General features: G+C 41.4%; 3 protein-coding genes across 11 annotated transcripts; 2 read left to right on the forward strand and 1 right to left on the reverse strand.

The window, feature by feature from the left end:
• Positions 1-213: 213 nt before the first annotated feature.
• selenot1a (selenoprotein T, 1a) lies at positions 214-10,330 on the forward strand. The gene is made up of 6 exons (XM_038718107.1): positions 214-392; positions 1,382-1,492; positions 3,020-3,146; positions 9,192-9,279; positions 9,514-9,677; positions 9,825-10,330. Exons 1-5 carry the CDS (start codon positions 253-255, stop codon positions 9,633-9,635), a joined length of 588 nt encoding a protein of 195 aa, XP_038574035.1. The 5' UTR covers positions 214-252; the 3' UTR covers positions 9,636-9,677; positions 9,825-10,330.
• A 726-nt stretch (positions 10,331-11,056) lies between these two features.
• Positions 11,057-15,617, reverse strand: LOC119902129 (glutamate-rich protein 6-like). Of its 6 annotated transcripts, none has more exons than XM_038718078.1 (13): positions 15,544-15,617; positions 15,164-15,249; positions 14,841-14,893; positions 14,675-14,736; positions 14,411-14,536; positions 14,214-14,306; positions 13,910-14,121; positions 13,722-13,783; positions 13,367-13,545; positions 12,561-12,643; positions 12,257-12,412; positions 11,825-12,050; positions 11,057-11,377 (listed from the first exon to the last, which is right to left on the reverse strand). In XM_038718078.1, the coding sequence occupies exons 1-13, from the start codon at positions 15,583-15,585 to the stop codon at positions 11,183-11,185; spliced, it is 1,575 nt and encodes a 524-aa protein (XP_038574006.1). In that variant the 5' UTR covers positions 15,586-15,617; the 3' UTR covers positions 11,057-11,182. The 6 variants fall into 6 exon arrangements, with proteins under 6 accessions (XP_038574006.1, XP_038574007.1, XP_038574011.1 ...); XM_038718079.1 differs by having other exon boundaries at positions 14,841-14,875; positions 15,544-15,614; XM_038718083.1 differs by lacking the exon at positions 15,544-15,617 and adding an exon at positions 15,413-15,527 and having other exon boundaries at positions 14,841-14,987.
• Positions 15,618-15,686: 69 nt separating this feature from the next.
• On the forward strand, positions 15,687-17,846 carry LOC119902135. Of its 4 annotated transcripts, XM_038718103.1 has the most exons (5): positions 15,687-16,005; positions 16,073-16,243; positions 16,337-16,455; positions 17,473-17,649; positions 17,760-17,846. In XM_038718103.1, the coding sequence occupies exons 1-4, from the start codon at positions 15,738-15,740 to the stop codon at positions 17,611-17,613; spliced, it is 699 nt and encodes a 232-aa protein (XP_038574031.1). In that variant the 5' UTR covers positions 15,687-15,737; the 3' UTR covers positions 17,614-17,649; positions 17,760-17,846. The 4 variants fall into 4 exon arrangements, with proteins under 4 accessions (XP_038574031.1, XP_038574033.1, XP_038574032.1 ...); XM_038718105.1 differs by lacking the exon at positions 17,760-17,846 and having other exon boundaries at positions 15,688-16,005; positions 16,091-16,243; positions 17,473-17,742; XM_038718104.1 differs by lacking the exon at positions 17,760-17,846 and having other exon boundaries at positions 15,689-16,005; positions 16,088-16,243; positions 17,473-17,742.
• Positions 17,847-18,876: the final 1,030 nt, after the last annotated feature.

Consider the following 18,876-nt stretch of genomic DNA (forward strand, 5'->3'; position numbering starts at 1 on the left):
CTTTCGAGTCAGTTTGTAATCTGTAACTTCATAAAACACATTTCATGATGGTAAAGGAGCATGGAGTAGAAGATGGCTTTGACTGTTACTGCAGGTCAGTTGGACAGCCCGAGCAGTAGGTGGTGCTAAAGGTGGGTGCCAGTAGGGTTTTAAATCCAAGATGAGAGCAAGAGGAAAAGGATTGACCAACCAGTAGCGACATGTACAGATTAACCTGCCTCTATCCGACGGAGTGAGGAAACACGGGGACGGATGGCAATGAAGTGGTTGCGTTTTTCGCTCCTCGTTTTGGGGGTTTTCGCCCTATGCTGCGCCACGTCTGGTGACAGTAGTGGCGTTAAGAAGATGAAGATGCAGTTTGCTACGGGACCTCTTCTCAAGTTTCAAATTTGGTGAGCACATGAGCAAAAATCTGGCGAGTCATTGCAAGCTAACCGTTAGCTAAAGTCTACGACTAACCGCAACGCAACCTAGGCCGAAAATCGACAGGAGCTAGCTCAGCTAACTAACCGGAGGGTAACGTAATGGAAACACATTTAGGGGGAGCGTTGACGTTAACGTTACGCTAGTTATTAACTAAAAACCTAAACCATTGTTCAAACACACGGGGAAAATACATATTATGGAAGTTACTGATTTTGGCATGAACATCTCGTCTGAAACATTGCCCCGCTTCCGCTGTCAAACCTGCGAGTTAACGTTAAATCCCTTAACGTTAATAGTTATCTTAATGCCTTTCTGTCATGTGTAAAGAACTTTAAATTGCTTTGTTGTAGAAAAGTGCCAATTAGACATATAAACTAGCCTTGCCTCTTGCCCACTGGTTAGATGAACTTGTTATTTGCATTGTAATTTATGGACAATAGGATTATTTCACCTTGTGGATATTCTAAATCGTGCCAGAAAGTTAATGCTAGCCAATTAAAATCACCCTAACGTTACATCAAATTAATCCCATTCAGGGAATTTGTCCTTCTTATCTAGGTGTAGATGACGCGGGAGGCAAATGTACAGAAACAAATATAATTTATAGTAAAGTTAAATTACATAAAACATTCACAATATGTGTATGCTAATAACGATGTCACATGATTGTGAAGGCGTGTTTGTGCAATGGAGTATGGCTAAACGAGAACACGAAACAAACATTTGCGTTGTAAATTGCAGTGCATGTTGCATTGAGGTACTAGGTATTGGATTTAAAGACATTTCACACTGCCACTAAAACTTTATCTGTTAAGGAAACGACATACGTTTAACTATGGAAATCACATGTGCAAGATCTCAAGGCTAAATTCACAATTTTAAGATTACTGTATTGTTGTGGCTGCCTTTCCCTGTTTGTTCTTGAACCTATACGCTGTGTGCGTCTTCCCAACAGCATTTCCTGAGGGTACAAGCGGGTGTTTGAGGAGTACACGCAGGCCTTGTACCAGCGGTACCCAGACATCCGCATTGAAGGAGAGAACTATCTTCCTATACCCCTCTACCGGTAAGAGATAGACTGTCTGCTTTGTTACAAGTGGATTATATCCAGCTTTATGAAAGCTGCCCGGGATTAGCTGTGATTTGACTGAGGAAATGGAGTTCTCATGCAGTCAGATTTATCTGGCCAGGGGTTTGTCTTTTGTAGTTTTTATAGATGTAGACTCAACTACTGACCCTAAAGATTACGGTCAAAGGTGTGTCATGTTATTTATTGTGGATTGTGTATATACTCTGTTCTTTGAGCAACCACTAGAAATGCTTAGAACACTAGACACACTAGAATTTTGAGTTAATTTGGGGTATGTGTCTGGATGACACACACTGCTGCAATAAATCCTTTTTAATGTTCAGTTTTTCTGAAAACTGTTGGTTGTGGTTATAGTAGAAGCTTCAGTTTGTGGTGCTGTTGATTTGTATTGCCTTATTATTTTGTCCACCTCTATTAATGATTAATTAAGAAAATAATCAGCAGATTAATTGATGATGAAAATCACAATTAGTTGCAGCCCTAGGACTAATGTTCCTATTCAGTATTTTTCTTAAATGTGTTCCTCCCCTCATTTTAGAATTGTCCAGAAACTATTTATGATTTGTGCACTGTTACGGATACAGACTAGAACTTTGACTAATAATTCATGTATTTAAGTCAGTGGGCTTGTTAAGCACCAGTAGTTAAATTTGGATCAGAGGCTGAGACTCGGTGTGAGACTGTTTTTAGTCCCACATGTTGTAGTTAAAGGTGTGGTCTCACTGAAACCCTCGGGTCCTCATGAGTTGAACTCTTAATTAACACACCAGAGATTAGCTTCATTAAAGAAAGGAGACAGTATCATAACCTGGTTGTCAGATTCTCCAGCCAGTGTTTTTGTTGAATTTTCACTGTGTCTGTCTTCACTGGGTTGTAGTTCAACCAGTTATATGTGTTAAAGTTTAAAGGTAGAAAAAATTAGGATGCAGGCTCTGTGTTACTGGGTGGTAAGTGTGATCTAATGTTAAAGCTGTTATCTGTTGTTTATTTTAAGGCATACGTGTCCTTTGCAGAATCACAACCACTGCAGAAATAGTTGATAAGTATTTGAACGGGAGGAAGCCAGTGCTCCATGGTTGACTCCAATTCCTTGTGTTATTCAACACAATGAAGCTTAATATGCATAAACCCAAGGCCACGCCCTTCCGTCTTACACAATGTTCAACTAACGTGGTTACAATTGTCTTTGAAGTGAAACCATATGTTTTTATAGTTTCTTTTTAATATGATTTATAGGATATTCTGTTATGTTGTGGACAATGTTAAATATACCTTCTTTTCTTTTTACCTCAAATGAATATGCTTACTTTCAGACATGTGAATGTTGTTTATTGAACATGATCAACCTGCTTTAAGACAAGCTTCAGGCTCCATCTATCTGGATAATCTTAATGCATCTTAAATGCTTTGGACTGTTTTAATATCTACTACAAGCCTTGTCTGCTTTATGTTGCTATGTCTAGGAATTGTATTAAAATCCAGTTTCTTGTTTTATTTCCTCAGACACTTTGCTTCCTTCCTGTCTATGTTCAAACTGCTGGTGATTGGGGTGATTATTATCGGTAGGGACCCGTTCGCCCTCATTGGTATGCAAGCCCCAGGTATCTGGGAGTGGGGCCAGGGAAATAAGGTAAGGTTTACTGTAGGGCTGTACATTATTATTTTTCCGATTAGACGATTAATGTACCGACTAACTTTGTTTATTCTAAAGAAAGAAAAGTTGCCTATTACTCGATTAACATACCAATTTATCCAAAATAAATATCAAACATGTCTAATCAATAAATCTATATTTTATTCAATCATCCTGATGAAGCACATTAGAATAATGACAATGGCAGCAAATCTTAAAATGAATCAAATTTCCACGTCACTGATGTGTTGTGATAATAACAATAACCGACATTAATTAGGCTACTTTACTTAAAACTTCAATGCACGTCTACATATTTACGTAATCGATCGTTTACTGGAACTATAGGAATTATTAAAGCTCCGATCCTGCGGGAGAGTTTGTGTTGTAAGAGGTTTAGGAGTCAGGACTGTCTGTATGATGCAGCTGAGAATTTGTTTAGCTGGTTGTCACCACAGATGTCCCACAGATGCATAGATTGAATAGTGAAATGCAGGATAGTGGACTTAAGTTTGGCTCAGTTTCAAATGCATTTCCATACACTGCCAAGTACAACTCTAACCCATGGGATTTCATTAGCTGTTCATGCAGGGTCTTCAGGTTGTGTTGTCAAGTATTGTTTTGCTTGGATCGGTTATCCCCAGGGTTACAGACATGCCAAAGGCTCAGAGGGAGAATGGCCAATTACAGCTAACACCAGATATTTGCAAATAAAACAATCTTGCACTATCGGCTATTCATGTGTTTTGACAGAAAGCTGGGATTGATAAAAAGTAGTGTGCTTCTGGTAGCCGAACAGATAACTTTGCAATTATAAATATAGATCTATATAAAAATAGTAGTAAGCATTTGGCTTGGACTTGTTTTACTCCATGAATTCTAATTTTTTTGTAATCTTATAACAGAACTTACGCTGCTGTATGTATACTTTCAGAATGAATTTGGTAGTATTTGGTTAAACTCTCTTTACGTCCTGACAGTTATCAATAAATCGCATGACTTGAGAAAAGAAATCGGTCCATCAACTTTTCCAGGCAGTGTTATTTCCCACTGCGTAATCTGACTGCGCCCTAATCTCATCAACCAATAAGGAGAGCTAAGTGTCAGAAGGTGTGCCTGTGTGACATGTGCACGACTCGTCTTGTTCTTGACCACTCTGCTAACACTTTGCAGACAGAAAGCAACAAGAGATGAGGCAAAAAGAAATAAATGGAGCGTAAAAAATGTTTATAAGTGAGTTATTTTTCATACACCCTTCAAAATCCAAATTCAGGTCAGTAAATCGACCAGTAAGCTATTTGATAACTGAAGTGTTGCTGCAGCATCGTCTGTGTGCAGAAAATGTTGTCAACACAATATGGGTTATTTTTGGCTGATAATCATTTGAGATTATAGTGTATAAACAAACCATTCTTGCAGTATTTGCCTGCTGACCATCAGTTGTCAGAACAACTTTCAAACAACTCATCTTGCATCATCTTGTCACAAGATCTCTGATGTAATTGCTGACGTAATCTGCACTCTGCGCATGCGTTGGCGTCTGTAGCCACCTGTCGGAAGCTCCGTCTTAAACCTAACTCTTATCCAGTTTTAATCCACTCTTTTTCGTTACATTTTTTATATCCCTTTTATTTAACTTAAGTTTTTAACTTAAGTTTTTAGGTGGGTTAAGGATTTTAGCCATCCGACATGGATTTTAAGCTAGATGACCGTAAAAACGCGATCAACGCTACTGATCGCAACAAAGCTCCGGTGACTATGCTAGCCGAAATAACTCTGCCCCATGAGGACTGCACACTCCTTAAGAAAGCGAACAAGAAGATTGCTGACCTTATGGAAGACATCCGACGACTTTCAGAGGAACTCAAAGAGAAAGATTCCCTGCTTACTGGCTTTATGAATGTGGCTTCAGTACAAGCCAAACAGATTGTTTCTCTTAGCGCAACCGCTAACATCCAGGACACCGTGTTTTGGGACCCCTCTAGCCTTCCCAGGCTTTCATCCTGCTCGACTCCAAAGCATCAGTCAACCTGGGCTGAAGTGGTGGTCCGTGGCTGCAAGAGAGGCTCGGATGGGGCTGCCTCTCCTCCGCACATCGGCCTCTCCAACCGCTATGCAGCCTTGTCTAACGACACTCTGGTCCATCCAGCTGATGCACCTGTGGCTTCGAGTCTCCCTGATATGTACCTCTATCGGCGCACAGTGCCTGCCGACACTGTTGCATCTCCTTCACCGGCTACATCTCCTGCACTGGGCCCCTGGGCCGATCAGGCCCGGCGGCCGTCATCCTGGTCAAAAACCTCCACTTCCCGACGTAGGATCCTGAAGGAGGCTGTGCTCAGACGCTCCGGAGGCCGTCTCTACCCTGCACCGTCGGGTAGCCCTTCTCTCAGGTCCATGTCGGAACAAATGACACAGCTCTTCGGCAGTCTGAGCTGACAAAATCAGATTTTAACAGTCTTTTAACTTTTTAAAGCAGTGTGGAAAGTCCGTTTTTATCTCTGGTCCCATTCCCACAGTTGGTCGCGGTGCTGGCCGCTTCAGTAGACTCCTTGGCCTCCACGACTGGCTCCAGTCCGCCTGCAGGGCTCATCGTGTGTGTTATGTGGATAATTTTAATATTTTCTGGCAAAGAATGTCTCTTTTTAAGACAGACTGACTTCACCCAAACAAACGGGGCTCAGAAATGTTAGCTGGTCACATACAGCATGTGGTGCGGTCCACACATGATTTACGTGAATGACTAATCATTCATGCAGCACACCTGGACACACCTACCGCTCACTGAACAGATCTCTGGCTCACTGCCACAAACAACTCTCCACCTGCTGGCATGTAAAGCCGTCTGCTCCCAGCGCTGTTCCACAGACTTCTATTCCTGTCATCATCACGCATAGACCAGTAAACCGAAATGTGCACATCCCACACAGAAATATTAGTAATCTCTTAAGGATTAGGACAACTGCACCAACTCCAGCACCCAGAACAAACTCATTTAAAATGGCTCTCTTCAATGTGAGATCACTTTCAAGTAAGACTTTTATCTTAAATGATTTTATCTTGTCTGCAAATCTAGATTTTATGTTTTTAACTGAATCCTGGTTGCAGATGAATGACTATAGCCAGCTAGCTGAACTGTGTCCGCCTCAATATGACTGTTTTAGTCAACCGAGGGTCAGTGGTCGTGGTGGTGGGCTAGTGAGCGTGTATAGGAAAAATTTTAAATGTCATCAAGTACGCTGTGATGAATTTAACTCCTTTGAAGTTCTCACTCTTAAAGTTGGAGGGCTGCAACCTATCATTTGTTATAATTTATCGCCCCCCAAAACCGCCTGGAGGATTTTTATCAGAACTTCCTGAATTTTTATCTACTCTGGTTTTAAATGATGACAGAATTGTTCTTTTTGTGGCGATTTTAATATTCATGTTGATGACCCCAACAATGTTAATGCAACTAACTTTTTAAATATGGCCACTTCTTTTAACTTCAAACAACATGTCAAAGGGCAATATAACACACAACGCACATAACCGTGGTCATACACTGGACTTGGTTTTTACCCTGGGTGTCAGCATTTCCTCTGTGGAATTGGTGGACATGACCATATCTGACCACAGATGTATTGTTTTTAGCTGTGATTCGCCTGTTACTCATGCCGCCTCACCAAGCTCGGTGTGTTGTCGCATCTTTAATGAACAAAGTGTTTCAAAGTTTTGCGCATTCTTTCAGAGCCAAAGCCAACACCTGTCTGATTCCAACACCAACAATCTGGTCGATCACTTCAATCATATCTGCTTGTCGTCACTAAATATTACTGCTCCTCTAAAGGTTAGGCCTACGTCTAAAGCTAGTAAGCAACCCTGGATAAATGACAGCATTCGCAGCCTCAAAAGGGAATGCAGGAAAGCAGAGCGCAGATGGAAAAAATCCAGTCTCCAAGTCCATTACCTCAGTCTGAAGGATTTATTAATTAACTACAATAACATGGTTAAGGATGCGAGAACACACTATTTTTCTGAACTCATTACTACACAAACACAATCCCAGGTTTCTGTTTAAGACTGTGGATCAGCTGGTAAACCCAACCCCTCCTTGCGCCTCAGCTGGAAGTAATGATGACTGTGAATTGTTTTTATCTTATTTTACCAATAAGGTGGTGTCAATCAGAGCCTCTATTACCCCCACTGCCTCTTACTCAGAGGTTCCTCACCAGCAACAAGAGTTTTAACCAGTTTTATCCCATCGACTTGTCTGAGCTTTTAAAAACAGTATCACAAATGAGTGTCCTCCAGCCCACTTGATGTAATGCCTACAAAATTTTTACTGAAAGTAATAGATTCTATTGGGCCCCATTTGATCTCTGTTTTCAACAGCTCCCTATCTACTGGTTGTGTCCCTGATTATTTTAAAACGGCTTGCGTGAACCCACTTTTAAAGAAACCTGGTTTAGATCCCTCCCTCCCACAAAATTTTAGACCAATTTCAAAACTGCCTTTTATTGCAAAGATTCTAGAAAGAATTGTGTCCAAACAGCTGCTCACTGTACTGGAAAATAACAAATTATTTGAAAAGTTTCAGTCTAGTTTTAGGAAGTGCCACAGCACTGAGACTGCCTTGCTTAAAGTCACCAATGACCTTTTAATGTCTGCTGATGAAGGTATGTGCTCAGTCCTGGTACTCCTGGACCTTGGATCACAACATCATGTTAGACAGACTGAGGCACTGGGTGGGGATCTCTGGTACTGCCCTAGAATGGTTTTCATCCTACCTGTCAAATAGGAAGTTTTGTGTGTCTGTAAACAATTATGTCTCTTCATTCTGTCCAGTTAAATATGGTGTGCCTCAGGGGTCGGTCTTAGGACCCATTTTGTTTTCCTTGTATCTACTTCCCCTTGGACATATTATCCATAAACATGGCATTTTTCATATTTATGCTGATGACACACAAATATACTTGCCCGTCAGATCCACAGACCCTGGAATGCTGAGTTCACTTAACAACTGCCTTTGTGAAGTTAAAAAATGGATGTCAAATAATTTCCTCCAGCTGAACTCAGACAAAACAGAAATCCTGGTCATCGAGTCTCAGCAGATGGCAAATCAAATACTGCCATCTGCTGGTTCCCTAGTAAATCACATTAAGCCTGTGGCAAAGAACCTTGGTGTTTGGTTTGATAGTAATTTAAATTTCGAGCAGCACACCACAAAGCTTGTTCAATCATGTTTTTATCAACTTAGAAATAGCAAAATTCGATCTATGTTAACTTTTAAGGACACCGAGACCATTTTACACGCCTTCATCTCATCACGCCTGGATTATTGCAACAGCCTTTTCACCTGTTTAACCCAAAAATCTATTGATCGACTCCAGACTGTCCAGAACTCAGCTGCCAGGCTTTTAACCAGACAAAGAAATATGACCACATTACTCCTATTTTAGCTTCATTACACTGGCTCCTAGTATGTTTTAGAATTGACTTTAAAAATCTATTGATCACTTTTAAAGCTCTTCATGGCCTCTCGCCTTGTTATATTTCTGAACTTTTAGTCCCATACACACCAGCACGTACCTTGAGATCCTCGGGCAGAGGTCTGTTGTCTGTTCCAGAGTCTTGACTGAAAACTAAAGGGGACAGAGCGTTTGCTGTCAGGGCCCCGAGGCTCTGGAACAGCCTGCCTGAGGAAATCAGGTCGGCCCCCACTCATCATGAGCTGAACTCAAAGATCTAAGACTCTCTCTATGTACACAAGGCCTATTTCTCTCAAATATTGTTCTCAAATCTGTCAAAATCTTTGTTAGTGAGCACTTCTCCTTTGCTGAGATAATCCATCCAAATCACAGGTGTGGCATCAATATGCTGATCAGACAGCATGGGTATTGCATAGGTGTGCCTTAGGCTGGCAACAATAAAAGGCCACGGGAAAATGAGTTCAGCTCATGATGAATGGGGGCAAAAACAAGTGTTGCGTTTATAATTTTGTTCAGTGTAGTTTAGTGCAGAACTTAACTTTAACTCAAGTTTCTCTCATGCTTCTTTCAGATATATGCCTGCATGATGGTGTTCTTCCTCAGCAATATGATTGAAAACCAGTTAATGTCTACAGGAGCTTTTGAAATCACATTAAATGGTGAGTCTGTGATTTACACCAGCTTACTGACACCCCAACTCTTTTGGCTTTAGATTGATTTCAGTTGGCTGCCACTTCGCAAACACTAAGGTGAAGGGAATGGACTGGTTCTGCAGTCTTAAGCTCCTGTATTGCTATTTTATATAATTGCTTCTACCTATCTGACACTACCCTTTGTGTGGTGATGAAACAAAATGCAGTGAATTACAGTGACTGACTATTGGCTTTCCATAGATGTACCAGTGTGGTCAAAGCTAGAGTCAGGTCACCTGCCCTCCATGCAGCAGCTTGTGCAAATCCTGGACAATGAGATGAAGATGAATGTTCACATGAACACAAAACCACACCACTCCTAACCCTACTCTACACATCCTGGCTGGAGCTAAAAGCCCCTCCATGTAAGTACAACATTGTTTTCACCAAAGATGTTTTTAAATGTTCAGTATTTTACTGATCTTCATCATTATTTCCCTTATGGCTCACCTGCCATACAGACTAGTGGAAGTGTTCACACTTTTTAATTCTCTCCCTCTCTTCCTGTGTAGGTTTGAGGTGGGTTTCTCAATGGGCTGTGAAGTGATGTTTATGAAGGTCTGCGCTGAAGGCAGGCAGACTGCTAGCACAGACTGGATGCCCCCATTGCTCTTCACTTTGCCCCTTAGAGACGTCCCGCCCCGACGCCAGAGTGGGATCCATGGCAACAGGCCGGCCATTCTGTAATTTTCTTGTACTATTCATACTACTGCAGATTTCATCCAGGTGACAGTGGTCCCATAAGGAGATATTTAACATTGATTCTTCTAGTCTTTAACATATTGCAGACAATTGGTGTATGTGAGTGAAAAATTGTCATTTGTACCACTGAGCCATATGTAGAATTTTAAGTTAATTGTTCTAAAAGTAGCTTAGCCATGTAGAAAATGCAACATTTAAAATGTTATCACTGTTGAGAAAAATAACAGGAATTTTGTCTCATGATTTCTGAATAATTTTTATATTTACATAACTTGGAGGAAGCTAAGAAGATTAATAAAACATTGTAACTATTTAAGTGTGAAGCTGTGGTGTTTACTGTGGTGGGATAAGGTGCTTTAAGATCTAGAACTAAGTGAACTAAATGAGTAGTATTTTACATTTTACTTTGACAAACAATGGATTTAAGGTTGTTCATGTGACAGGTATTAGTGAAATCAATGGAAACCTGAGAAGTAGAACATTTGAATGACTTGGACTTGGCCCCCCCGTATAAAGCAACCTGCTTGATTCAAGTAAAGTCATGAATGCACTTTTTTTTTAGCCATATGCTTAACCAGTTATTAGGAGGACTTAAGGATTTACAGTCAATTAGAAAAACACAAAGCAGATTAAGGCTAAAAACATAGTGAAGTTAGTGAATGCACACTTGTTGAAGGTCATCCCTTTGAGTTGTAGAATAGTAAACATAAGACAAATTGGACAGTTTCCTGTGCATTTTAGCATAGACTATGGAGGGGAAAGAAACTGACATTTGGTGAAAAATTGCCTTTTACCTTCATGGCATGGTCTGAAATACCGTCATTACTGGGAAAAACTGCAAATATGTAAGAGCATTGTGATGTAGATCCCATCATACCTCCTGAAATTGCAGTTAAGAGCCATGAAAAGTTGTGTAGAAGGAACTAGGTCTTAGCTTTTTTTTTTTTGCTAAAATAAACACATTAGCTCACAAGTGCCCGTAAATTGATTTGTGTCTCGATACCCTTGAGTTACTGTGGAACACAAACGTATCGTACCCAAATAAAAGTCAATCTTTATGGGTAAAGGTTTTTGACCTGCTGTGTGGAGTATGACTTGAGTAGTGGTACATCAAAGACAGTCTTGAAGACACTCATAAATAAAGACCCTTTTGCTCTCACTTATCAAATCAACACTGACTTCCCGGAGCCTTTGGACAACAACATGGAGGTGGTGGGCTTGGCATCTGGGGATGGGAGGGTATCTTCAGGTACTGATGGAGATGCTGAATGGCCAGGCGGATCTTGATTCTGGCTACCAACAATACCAGCTCCTCCTTCAATGCTGATGGTCCTGAAGCAGCTCCCTCTGTTTTACAGTCACCCTGGGGAGAAGAAAAGTTACCAGTGCACAATGGGTATTCATGCTTATCAAACTCTAACTTCATTGTTATTTTATTTTGACTTTGATTCCAGTCAAAATGCCATACCAAATGAGTGAAAGAGAAACCTGCGATGTATAGAGGAAGTGAAATTGATAACAGGATTAGTATTTGAGCAAGCAGACAACATAATGTGAAGTGATTTTTTTTAAGGTCACTTGAATACCAAAGCTTCTTAAAAAGGAACAGAAGTCAAGAGGTTTGAAGATGTACAGTCAGAATGTTGCATTGAAACTACAAATGTCTGCAGAAATATCAATGAAAAATACAAAGCTTTGCATACAGCATATACTGCAGAGCTGGCAAATGCAAAATGAACATCAGAAAAGATGATGCTCGTAGTTTATTATTTCTCTCTGTAGAAATAATCTGTAGAAAACAATGCTTCACCTGAGCGCAGCAGGCACCCATGCTGAATTTTGCCTGTTGGCCTCTTGCCAGAAAGGAGACAAACACTTGTTCCTTTGCTAGGACTCGGACTCCAACAGATTTGTTGAGGGAGAGGAAGACTGGGTGCAGGGGAGTGGGAGTGAGGCACGGACTGCTCCAGCTCCATCGACGAACCCTGGCACCCTCCTCGTCCAAACACTGACCGCCTGATCTGTTTAAGGTCAGCCTGCAACACAAACATCATTACATGGTTATGGATAAGATAAACCAACATTAGATGCATCCATTAGTACAAACACAGGACAGTAATTAGGCTAATATATATTTACCTAAAGATAAAATAATGAAATTAGCTATACCATATTTATTACCAACATAATACTAAATATAAGCATTTCACATAAAGAAATGATAAATCACTTTGCTTTGTACCATATGTTTCCATTGCTGTGATAACATGTCGCCCTGCCATCAGACTGGAACATGGCTCTGATTGGTTGATAGGAGGCATCGCTGTCATCATACACGATGCAGACCCTTCCATTTTCTTCACTGACGACAACAAGAGCCAAGAGTCCTGAGGGATAACTGTTACCATGAAGATAAGGATGGGGAGCACCCTCTGTAGAGTACATGTTGTATCAAACATACAGTCTTGCACCATCTCTTGGTCAAAACCCAGTGAAAAATGAATCACATGACAGAAATCTAAAGACGTTAAATTGTGAGTGGATACAAGGCCTGAGCAGAGCCATCTGGGAACACGGTAAGAAATTTCATGCCATTGGAATAATACTTCTGTAGACATCGTGCCCCATCCTGTGAACATACAAGATTAAACAAGGTCAAGGATGTTCCATGGTCTTGTTGTGTTTACATGTGTATTAAATGGGCACTCCACCAAGATTATACATCAAAGTCAGAAGTTCTACTCCGCCTGTAAAAACACTTGTATGTCTTCTGTGGTCTGTGATGTGGAGAAGGTTTCCAAAGTCTGTTTGGGCTTGGAGAATACAAATTCAACAGAAAGCCTCCATTACAACATGATGGCATGGAGTCTGTCTCACAAATGTGGACATTTACCAGGCACAGAGCAAGATGCTACAACACTATGGGAAATATAGGATCAAGTATTTTTGGAAAATGACCCATACTAAGGAGTGTAAGTCAGGAAGATATTGTGGCCTTTGCTGATTTTGACACTTTTTAAAATCTGTCTCTCGTCCCCTCATAACACTTCAATGGTAAAAGCTTACATTTCTTAAGAGTGGCTTTTATATGGTTTTATACATTCATCCATCAGCATGACCACATGGAGGTAGTGTAAATATTCATGTGCAAAGATTAATACATATAATACAAGAGTATTACACAGACTTCATTTAACTTCATCACATAAATTTAAATAAATGATGATTATTTGTATGGTCTCATCAATGTTGATAACAATTTCTTAAGATATTCTAGTGTTGATTTTAATAAAACAAACTGTTGTGTGCTTTATGGGTCATGTAAGAAAACTTGATAGTAATTTGTGGCTACCTGATGACATATGCCAAACTGAAGTGGCTTGTGGTTGCATGAAGGGACCAACACCGACGGCTCCTCTTCCTCTTTTATTTTCAAGTGCTTCTCGGTTGCGCTGAAAGGATACACTGTCCAGCATCCTTTTCCTGGTGCACAAGAAAGTCGGAAGCGGAGGACCTTTGATGTTGGGGCAACTAAACAACAGCGCAGTTTCAGTATCACAAAGCAATTTAAAGTCACAGTTGTTTTGTTTCTTACTAATAATGTGAACAAAAAGAGACACAGTGAAAAGATACCCTACACACGTCATCTCATGTTTATTATGACTGGATGAACAGATTTAAAGCTGTCGTGTGTGTGTGTTACTCACATGTTTCTGTTACAGGTAGCTGGATTGAGTAATCCTCGTAGATTATCAATTCTGATTGTTTCCTGATAAAGGATACATATTACATAACTCTTGACTTTAATGCTGTAAAGTTATGTTTATTAAGATTTCCTTATTTTTGTGTTTCTGTGTGTTGCATAAAACATTGAAGACATCTTATAATTTTGTACCCAAGTCCACTCGGTAAATCCATGATAAACTTGTTGTGATCCTCCATCTCCCTGCCTTGGAAGAGATGCTCCTCCATCTTTGTGGCTGGCTTGTCTCCCGGTGATGTTGGAGTACCAATCCTCAGGTCACATCTCCCGTCAACCAAGCATCTCTGCTTCACCAGTATCATACACAGCTGCTGCCACCCGGCACAGCAGAAGGATGGCGCTCTCTAAGATGGGCACAAAAAGGGGTGCAAGGAAGTCAGCAGTGTATCTGGTATATTCGGGGACTTGATTTTAGTATATTCACTTTCTTCCTCACCTCAGGTGCATGTACCCATGTTAGATCCAGTGAAGGTTTGGTGTTTTCTCCACAGTACTCACATTTCACTGGGTACTCTGTCAGGGGCTGGGGCTAGACAGCAGAGTGTTAAATTGGACTAATCAATAGCATACAGCCAAGCCAAAGTTGCTATACATGGGAATTTACAAAAGTACATAGAAGTGTCATCATAGTACCGCTGGCAGAATGTTTAAGTTTATCCTGTGGTTGTCAGACTCGCGGTTGTACCTCAGAACTCCTGCTGCTCTGATACAATAGGTGGGTGGGTCACTGACAGACTGTTGATAGCCCTCTGGTATCCGCTTACCAAACACAGAGAAAAATACAAATCAAGTGAACTAACATCAAGTAATTCATGAAAGACTATGGTAAATTAAATATTTAAAAAAACACAAAAGGACACTAGATTAAAGTATTGTCCACTATTTGAGCTGTCTTACATGGTCATCCATGACAGATAGTTGCTCACTGAGATCATGCTCCCATTTAGCAGCAGCAGCATCTAACAGTGAAACGAACGTTACTGTGGTATCACTGAATTAAGTCCCAGAAAGAGAAGTAAACACTGGCCTGGATAAGATTTAATTGTGCTTGGAGCAGACTCACAAGAATAGCTGGACTTCATCTTTTTGTCTGTCCTTCTGATTGGAGTAAAGCCACTGTGCTCAGCGTATTTGTCATAGGATAGAATGACAGTGTCCACTGCTTGTGTAAGGTTTCTCTCTTGCTCATCAGATTAAAAACATTCCATTTCTATTACACACACACTTGTAAGTAGCAGAAATATTTCCCAAAATATAATATCAATTATCATGCAGAAAAGTAGATCAACAGAAGAAACCAATCAGGCTATGAGATAAATCAATACACCTAGCTTATTACATGTATACAAAAAAGCAATAAAATAATACACACGGTAATGCACTCACCTCAATGCCTCACACTTGCTGGTGTTGTCAGTAACCTTGGAGATAAAATAGCTGTCTACAGCATACCTGACATGGCGGCTGGCTGACTGGTTTTAACACCCACAAATATTATGACACACAGTTATAATATACTCTATAATATTGTCGAAGTGCTGACTGCACATTCCCTCAACCTGGTCTGCAGAAAAGAAGATATTGGTATCTAATGTATTTTATGTAAAACAACAAATACCGATGTCAGACACCCACTTTTTCATACAGTGACAAAAGTTAATCTGGGTCAGAATCCTCCTCTCCTCTACTTATTAGACTTATCAAAACACTGATAATAAAATCGTACACCTATAATAACCCGATATGTGGGTTCATAATAAGCTCACCCCTCCTACCACGCTGACTCTTGACCTCAAGGTAACTGACATTACCCAGGTGGAACCAATGCCAGATGATTACAGAACAATCAAGTTGCCAACCAGCTGCACCTGCCGGCAGAAAACGTTACAACATAAATAGCTTACCTGCGGCAAAGCACCATCTTTCAGTTTGAAACATTTTCACGAGTCACTGCGGAACCATGGGGAAAGGGAAAAGGGCTACTGTCTATTGGGCAGCGGTTGTTATTCTGGTGTGTTATTTGGTACACATGATAGACTGCTATCGACTGAAAAAAACACAAAGACAACACGGACAAAAAAAAGCCGATGCAGCTAAAACGGTAGCTGTCCAAGAAGGGAAGATTGTGTTTGGGAGAGTTTTTAAAAACGGGTCAGCCATTGGCTCACGAGTCCTAAAGGCAGATGCTTCCATGGAGGGTGGAGCTGTGTATCAAGCTGACTCTGCAGGTAAAAAACCTGCAGTCTTTAACCTATATTGAACTGTATTTATGAACTGCACAACAAATTGTAATAGGCCTACATTCACTAGAAGGTTCCCTGTCAGGCTGGCCTAAAGGACAAAGCCCAGATCTCGGTTTCAGAGAAGCAGCATGGAGGCGCATGGCAGCTTCTCTACAATGTGGTGGGGATCAGTTGAAGTTCAGAGCAGTGGGACCAGGAGTATCACAGTTTACAGTGGATCAAGGTAATTAAAGTTTATTATATAATGTCTCAACTGTAGGTATTCCCACAACTGACTTCAGTCACATTGATCTGCATGCCCCCCTCCCACACACAGGAACAGCACCTCCAATGCTTCTGTCCCAGGTGCCTTCCAGTTGTGGCTACAGCATGCAGAGGAACTCCCTTGCACTTGTTATGTTGGTTCCTTATGATGGCTGCAATGTGGTTAAAGAGGTAGGCCTAATGTTTATGGAAATGCAAGATATTGCTGCATGGTGGGAAGGTGGAAAATCTGAGCAATTGACCAAGAGCTTAAATGATGTGTAGAAACCAGCAGCTGTTTTGATAAATGCTCTAATCATTAGTCGGGCAAGCTCAATTGTAGGCCTACTGTAGAACTTGTGTGTTTGGTTGGACAAATGGGCATTTCAATTTTAATGGCAATTTTGAGCATTTTCTCAAAGGCTAATTGATTAGAGCAGATCTGTAGATAACTTTGTGAATTTTCAAAACTACATTACAAAGTGCTATAGAAACATAAGGGCCATATTTAAATAAAGGTATTTAAAAGTCAACAAGACTTTGAAACATTAGTAGAGCCCTGTCGGAGGATCTCGTGCATCAGCCTGGCTTGTAGGAGTTCAGGGCTTGAAGAATAAAATTCTGAAACTCACAGATAACTATTGAATGGCGGCAAGGATTGCTAATCAATTAACTGCATTCATGTAGCCTGTACTAAGCAAGTTCACTGTACAATGAGATCACTTCATTATCTGGCTTCACTAATGTTAACAAGTGATCACGCTAAGCGGTCACACAACTCTAGTTATCAACCCAGGGAAAGGGTGTAGAATTAGGAGGGATGTCGGTTTCTCACAGACTTAAAGAAATTGTATGCTTTAAAACTTTGGTGTGCACATTAAGCTTAATATGAAGTTAGGTTATACTGCCTGTGTGACTACAATGCAAATGAAATTCAAAGCGGAAAGGCTTGCTTTATATCAAATACACTAGTGCTTCAGTTTGGGTAGGCTTGTATCACACACAGCATGCATGGAGCAGTCTGCAGGATCTTCTGCAAATAGTGACACGCTTCTCAGACTTGATGGTCAGGTTTTTTTTTTTATAGCCTTGCTCTTATCTCAACATAACCTGCTCCAGAGCAGGTTGCTCACTACCCTCAAACCCTGCTTTGTTAGTGTAACTTTGGGTTTATGTAATCTAATTCACACTTGTCTTCTCTTCCCCAAGGGTGGAAGTTACGTGCTCCCAATGCATTGGCAGGGTGTTCCAGTCTCACTCTGGTGTCCCACAACTGCTACACCACAACCTGTACCCACTACACTCCATCAAACCCTGAGACGCTCCAGACAACCACAGAGAAACCAGTAACGGCCCAATCTCCACCATACCCCGCTTTCTTCCCTCCTTTTACCCCTTTCCTCCTGCTCCGCCAACCACCACAGCAGCGCCGACTACAACCACGCCTGCAAATCCAACATGGCCTCAATATGTAAAATACCCCCCTCTCTTCCCTCCTTTTTACCCCTTTCCTCCTGCTCCGCCAACCACCACAGCAGCGCCGACTACAACCACGCCTGCAAATCCAACATGGCCTCAATATGTAAAATACCCCCCTCTCTTCCCTCCTTTTTACCCCTTTCCTCCTGCTCCGCCAACCACCACAGCAGCACCGACTACAACCACGCCTGCAAATCCAACATGGCCTCATATCCACAATATGTAAAATACCCCCCTCTCTTCCCTCCTTTTTACCCTTTTCCTCCTGCTCCGCCAACCACCACAGCAGCGCCGACTACAACCACGCCTGCAAATCCAACATGGCCTCAATATGTAAAATACCCCCCTCTCGTCCCTCCTTTTTACCCCTTTCCTCCTGCTCCGCCAACCACCACAGCAGCGCCGACTACAACCACGCCTGCAAACCAACATGGCCTCAATATCCACAATATGTAAAATACCCCCCTCTCGTCCCTCCTTTTTACCCCTTTCCTCCTGCTCCGCCAACCACCACAGCAGCGCCGACTACAACCACGCCTGCAAACCCAACATGGCCTCAATATGTAAAATACCCCCCTCTCTTCCCTCCTTTTTACCCTTTTCCTCCTGCTCCAACCACCACAGCAGCACCAACTACCACCACTGCAAAACCAGCATGGCATCAATTTCCACAATACGCAAAATACCCCTTGTTCTTCCCTCACCCCCCTCCCAACCGCAACTCCTGCACAAACTACAACTGCTAACCCAGCATGGCCTCAATTTCCACAGCACCCCCTAAAATAAGTTTCCACCATATGGCACTTTCACCTATATTCTCTTTTCCCTCCCAATATCCAACCCCTAACCCGCAGATGACTACCACAACAGGCCCCACTTAATGTCTAGCCTACTGAAACTCCTAATAAATGGTATGGAAGGAAAAAAAGTAGCCCCGTCCAGTTCTTTTGTATTCACGCTGGTGCTGTTGAGTCCAGGCTTATCAAGAAGTGGTGCTGGAGGTGTTTGGGCAAGGTGAACAGTCAGCTATTCATATCAAAGATTTGTCTTGGACACTACTATGGAAGATTTTATTGTTTGTAACCCACAACAATCCACATTTGTACTGATGTGCAAATATTCACTATCTACAAA

This window comes from Micropterus salmoides, unplaced genomic scaffold, assembly GCF_014851395.1.
Source record: "Micropterus salmoides isolate LMB-PRFRI ecotype aquatic unplaced genomic scaffold, ASM1485139v1 Ms_hic_scaffold_14, whole genome shotgun sequence".
In the NCBI taxonomy this organism is placed as follows: domain Eukaryota; kingdom Metazoa; phylum Chordata; class Actinopteri; order Centrarchiformes; family Centrarchidae; genus Micropterus; species Micropterus salmoides.

Bases quoted from the DNA above. Each gene is read 5' to 3' on its own strand.
- LOC119902129 (XM_038718078.1), bottom strand. From the start codon at position 15,585: ATGTCAGTTACCTTGAGGTCAAGAGTCAGCGTGGTAGGAGGG. The intron at 14,537-14,674 runs GTAAGACAGCTC...GTGTTTGGTAAG, and splicing joins TATCTGTCATGGATGACCAT to CGGATACCAGAGGGCTATCA. The intron at 13,546-13,721 runs GTGAGTAACACA...GCTGTTGTTTAG, and splicing joins GCTACCTGTAACAGAAACAT to TTGCCCCAACATCAAAGGTC.
- LOC119902135 (XM_038718103.1), top strand. From the start codon at position 15,738: ATGGGGAAAGGGAAAAGGGCTACTGTCTATTGGGCAGCGGTTGTTATT. The intron at 16,244-16,336 runs GTAATTAAAGTT...TCCCACACACAG, and splicing joins ACAGTTTACAGTGGATCAAG to GAACAGCACCTCCAATGCTT. The intron at 16,456-17,472 runs GTAGGCCTAATG...CTCTTCCCCAAG, and splicing joins GCTGCAATGTGGTTAAAGAG to GGTGGAAGTTACGTGCTCCC.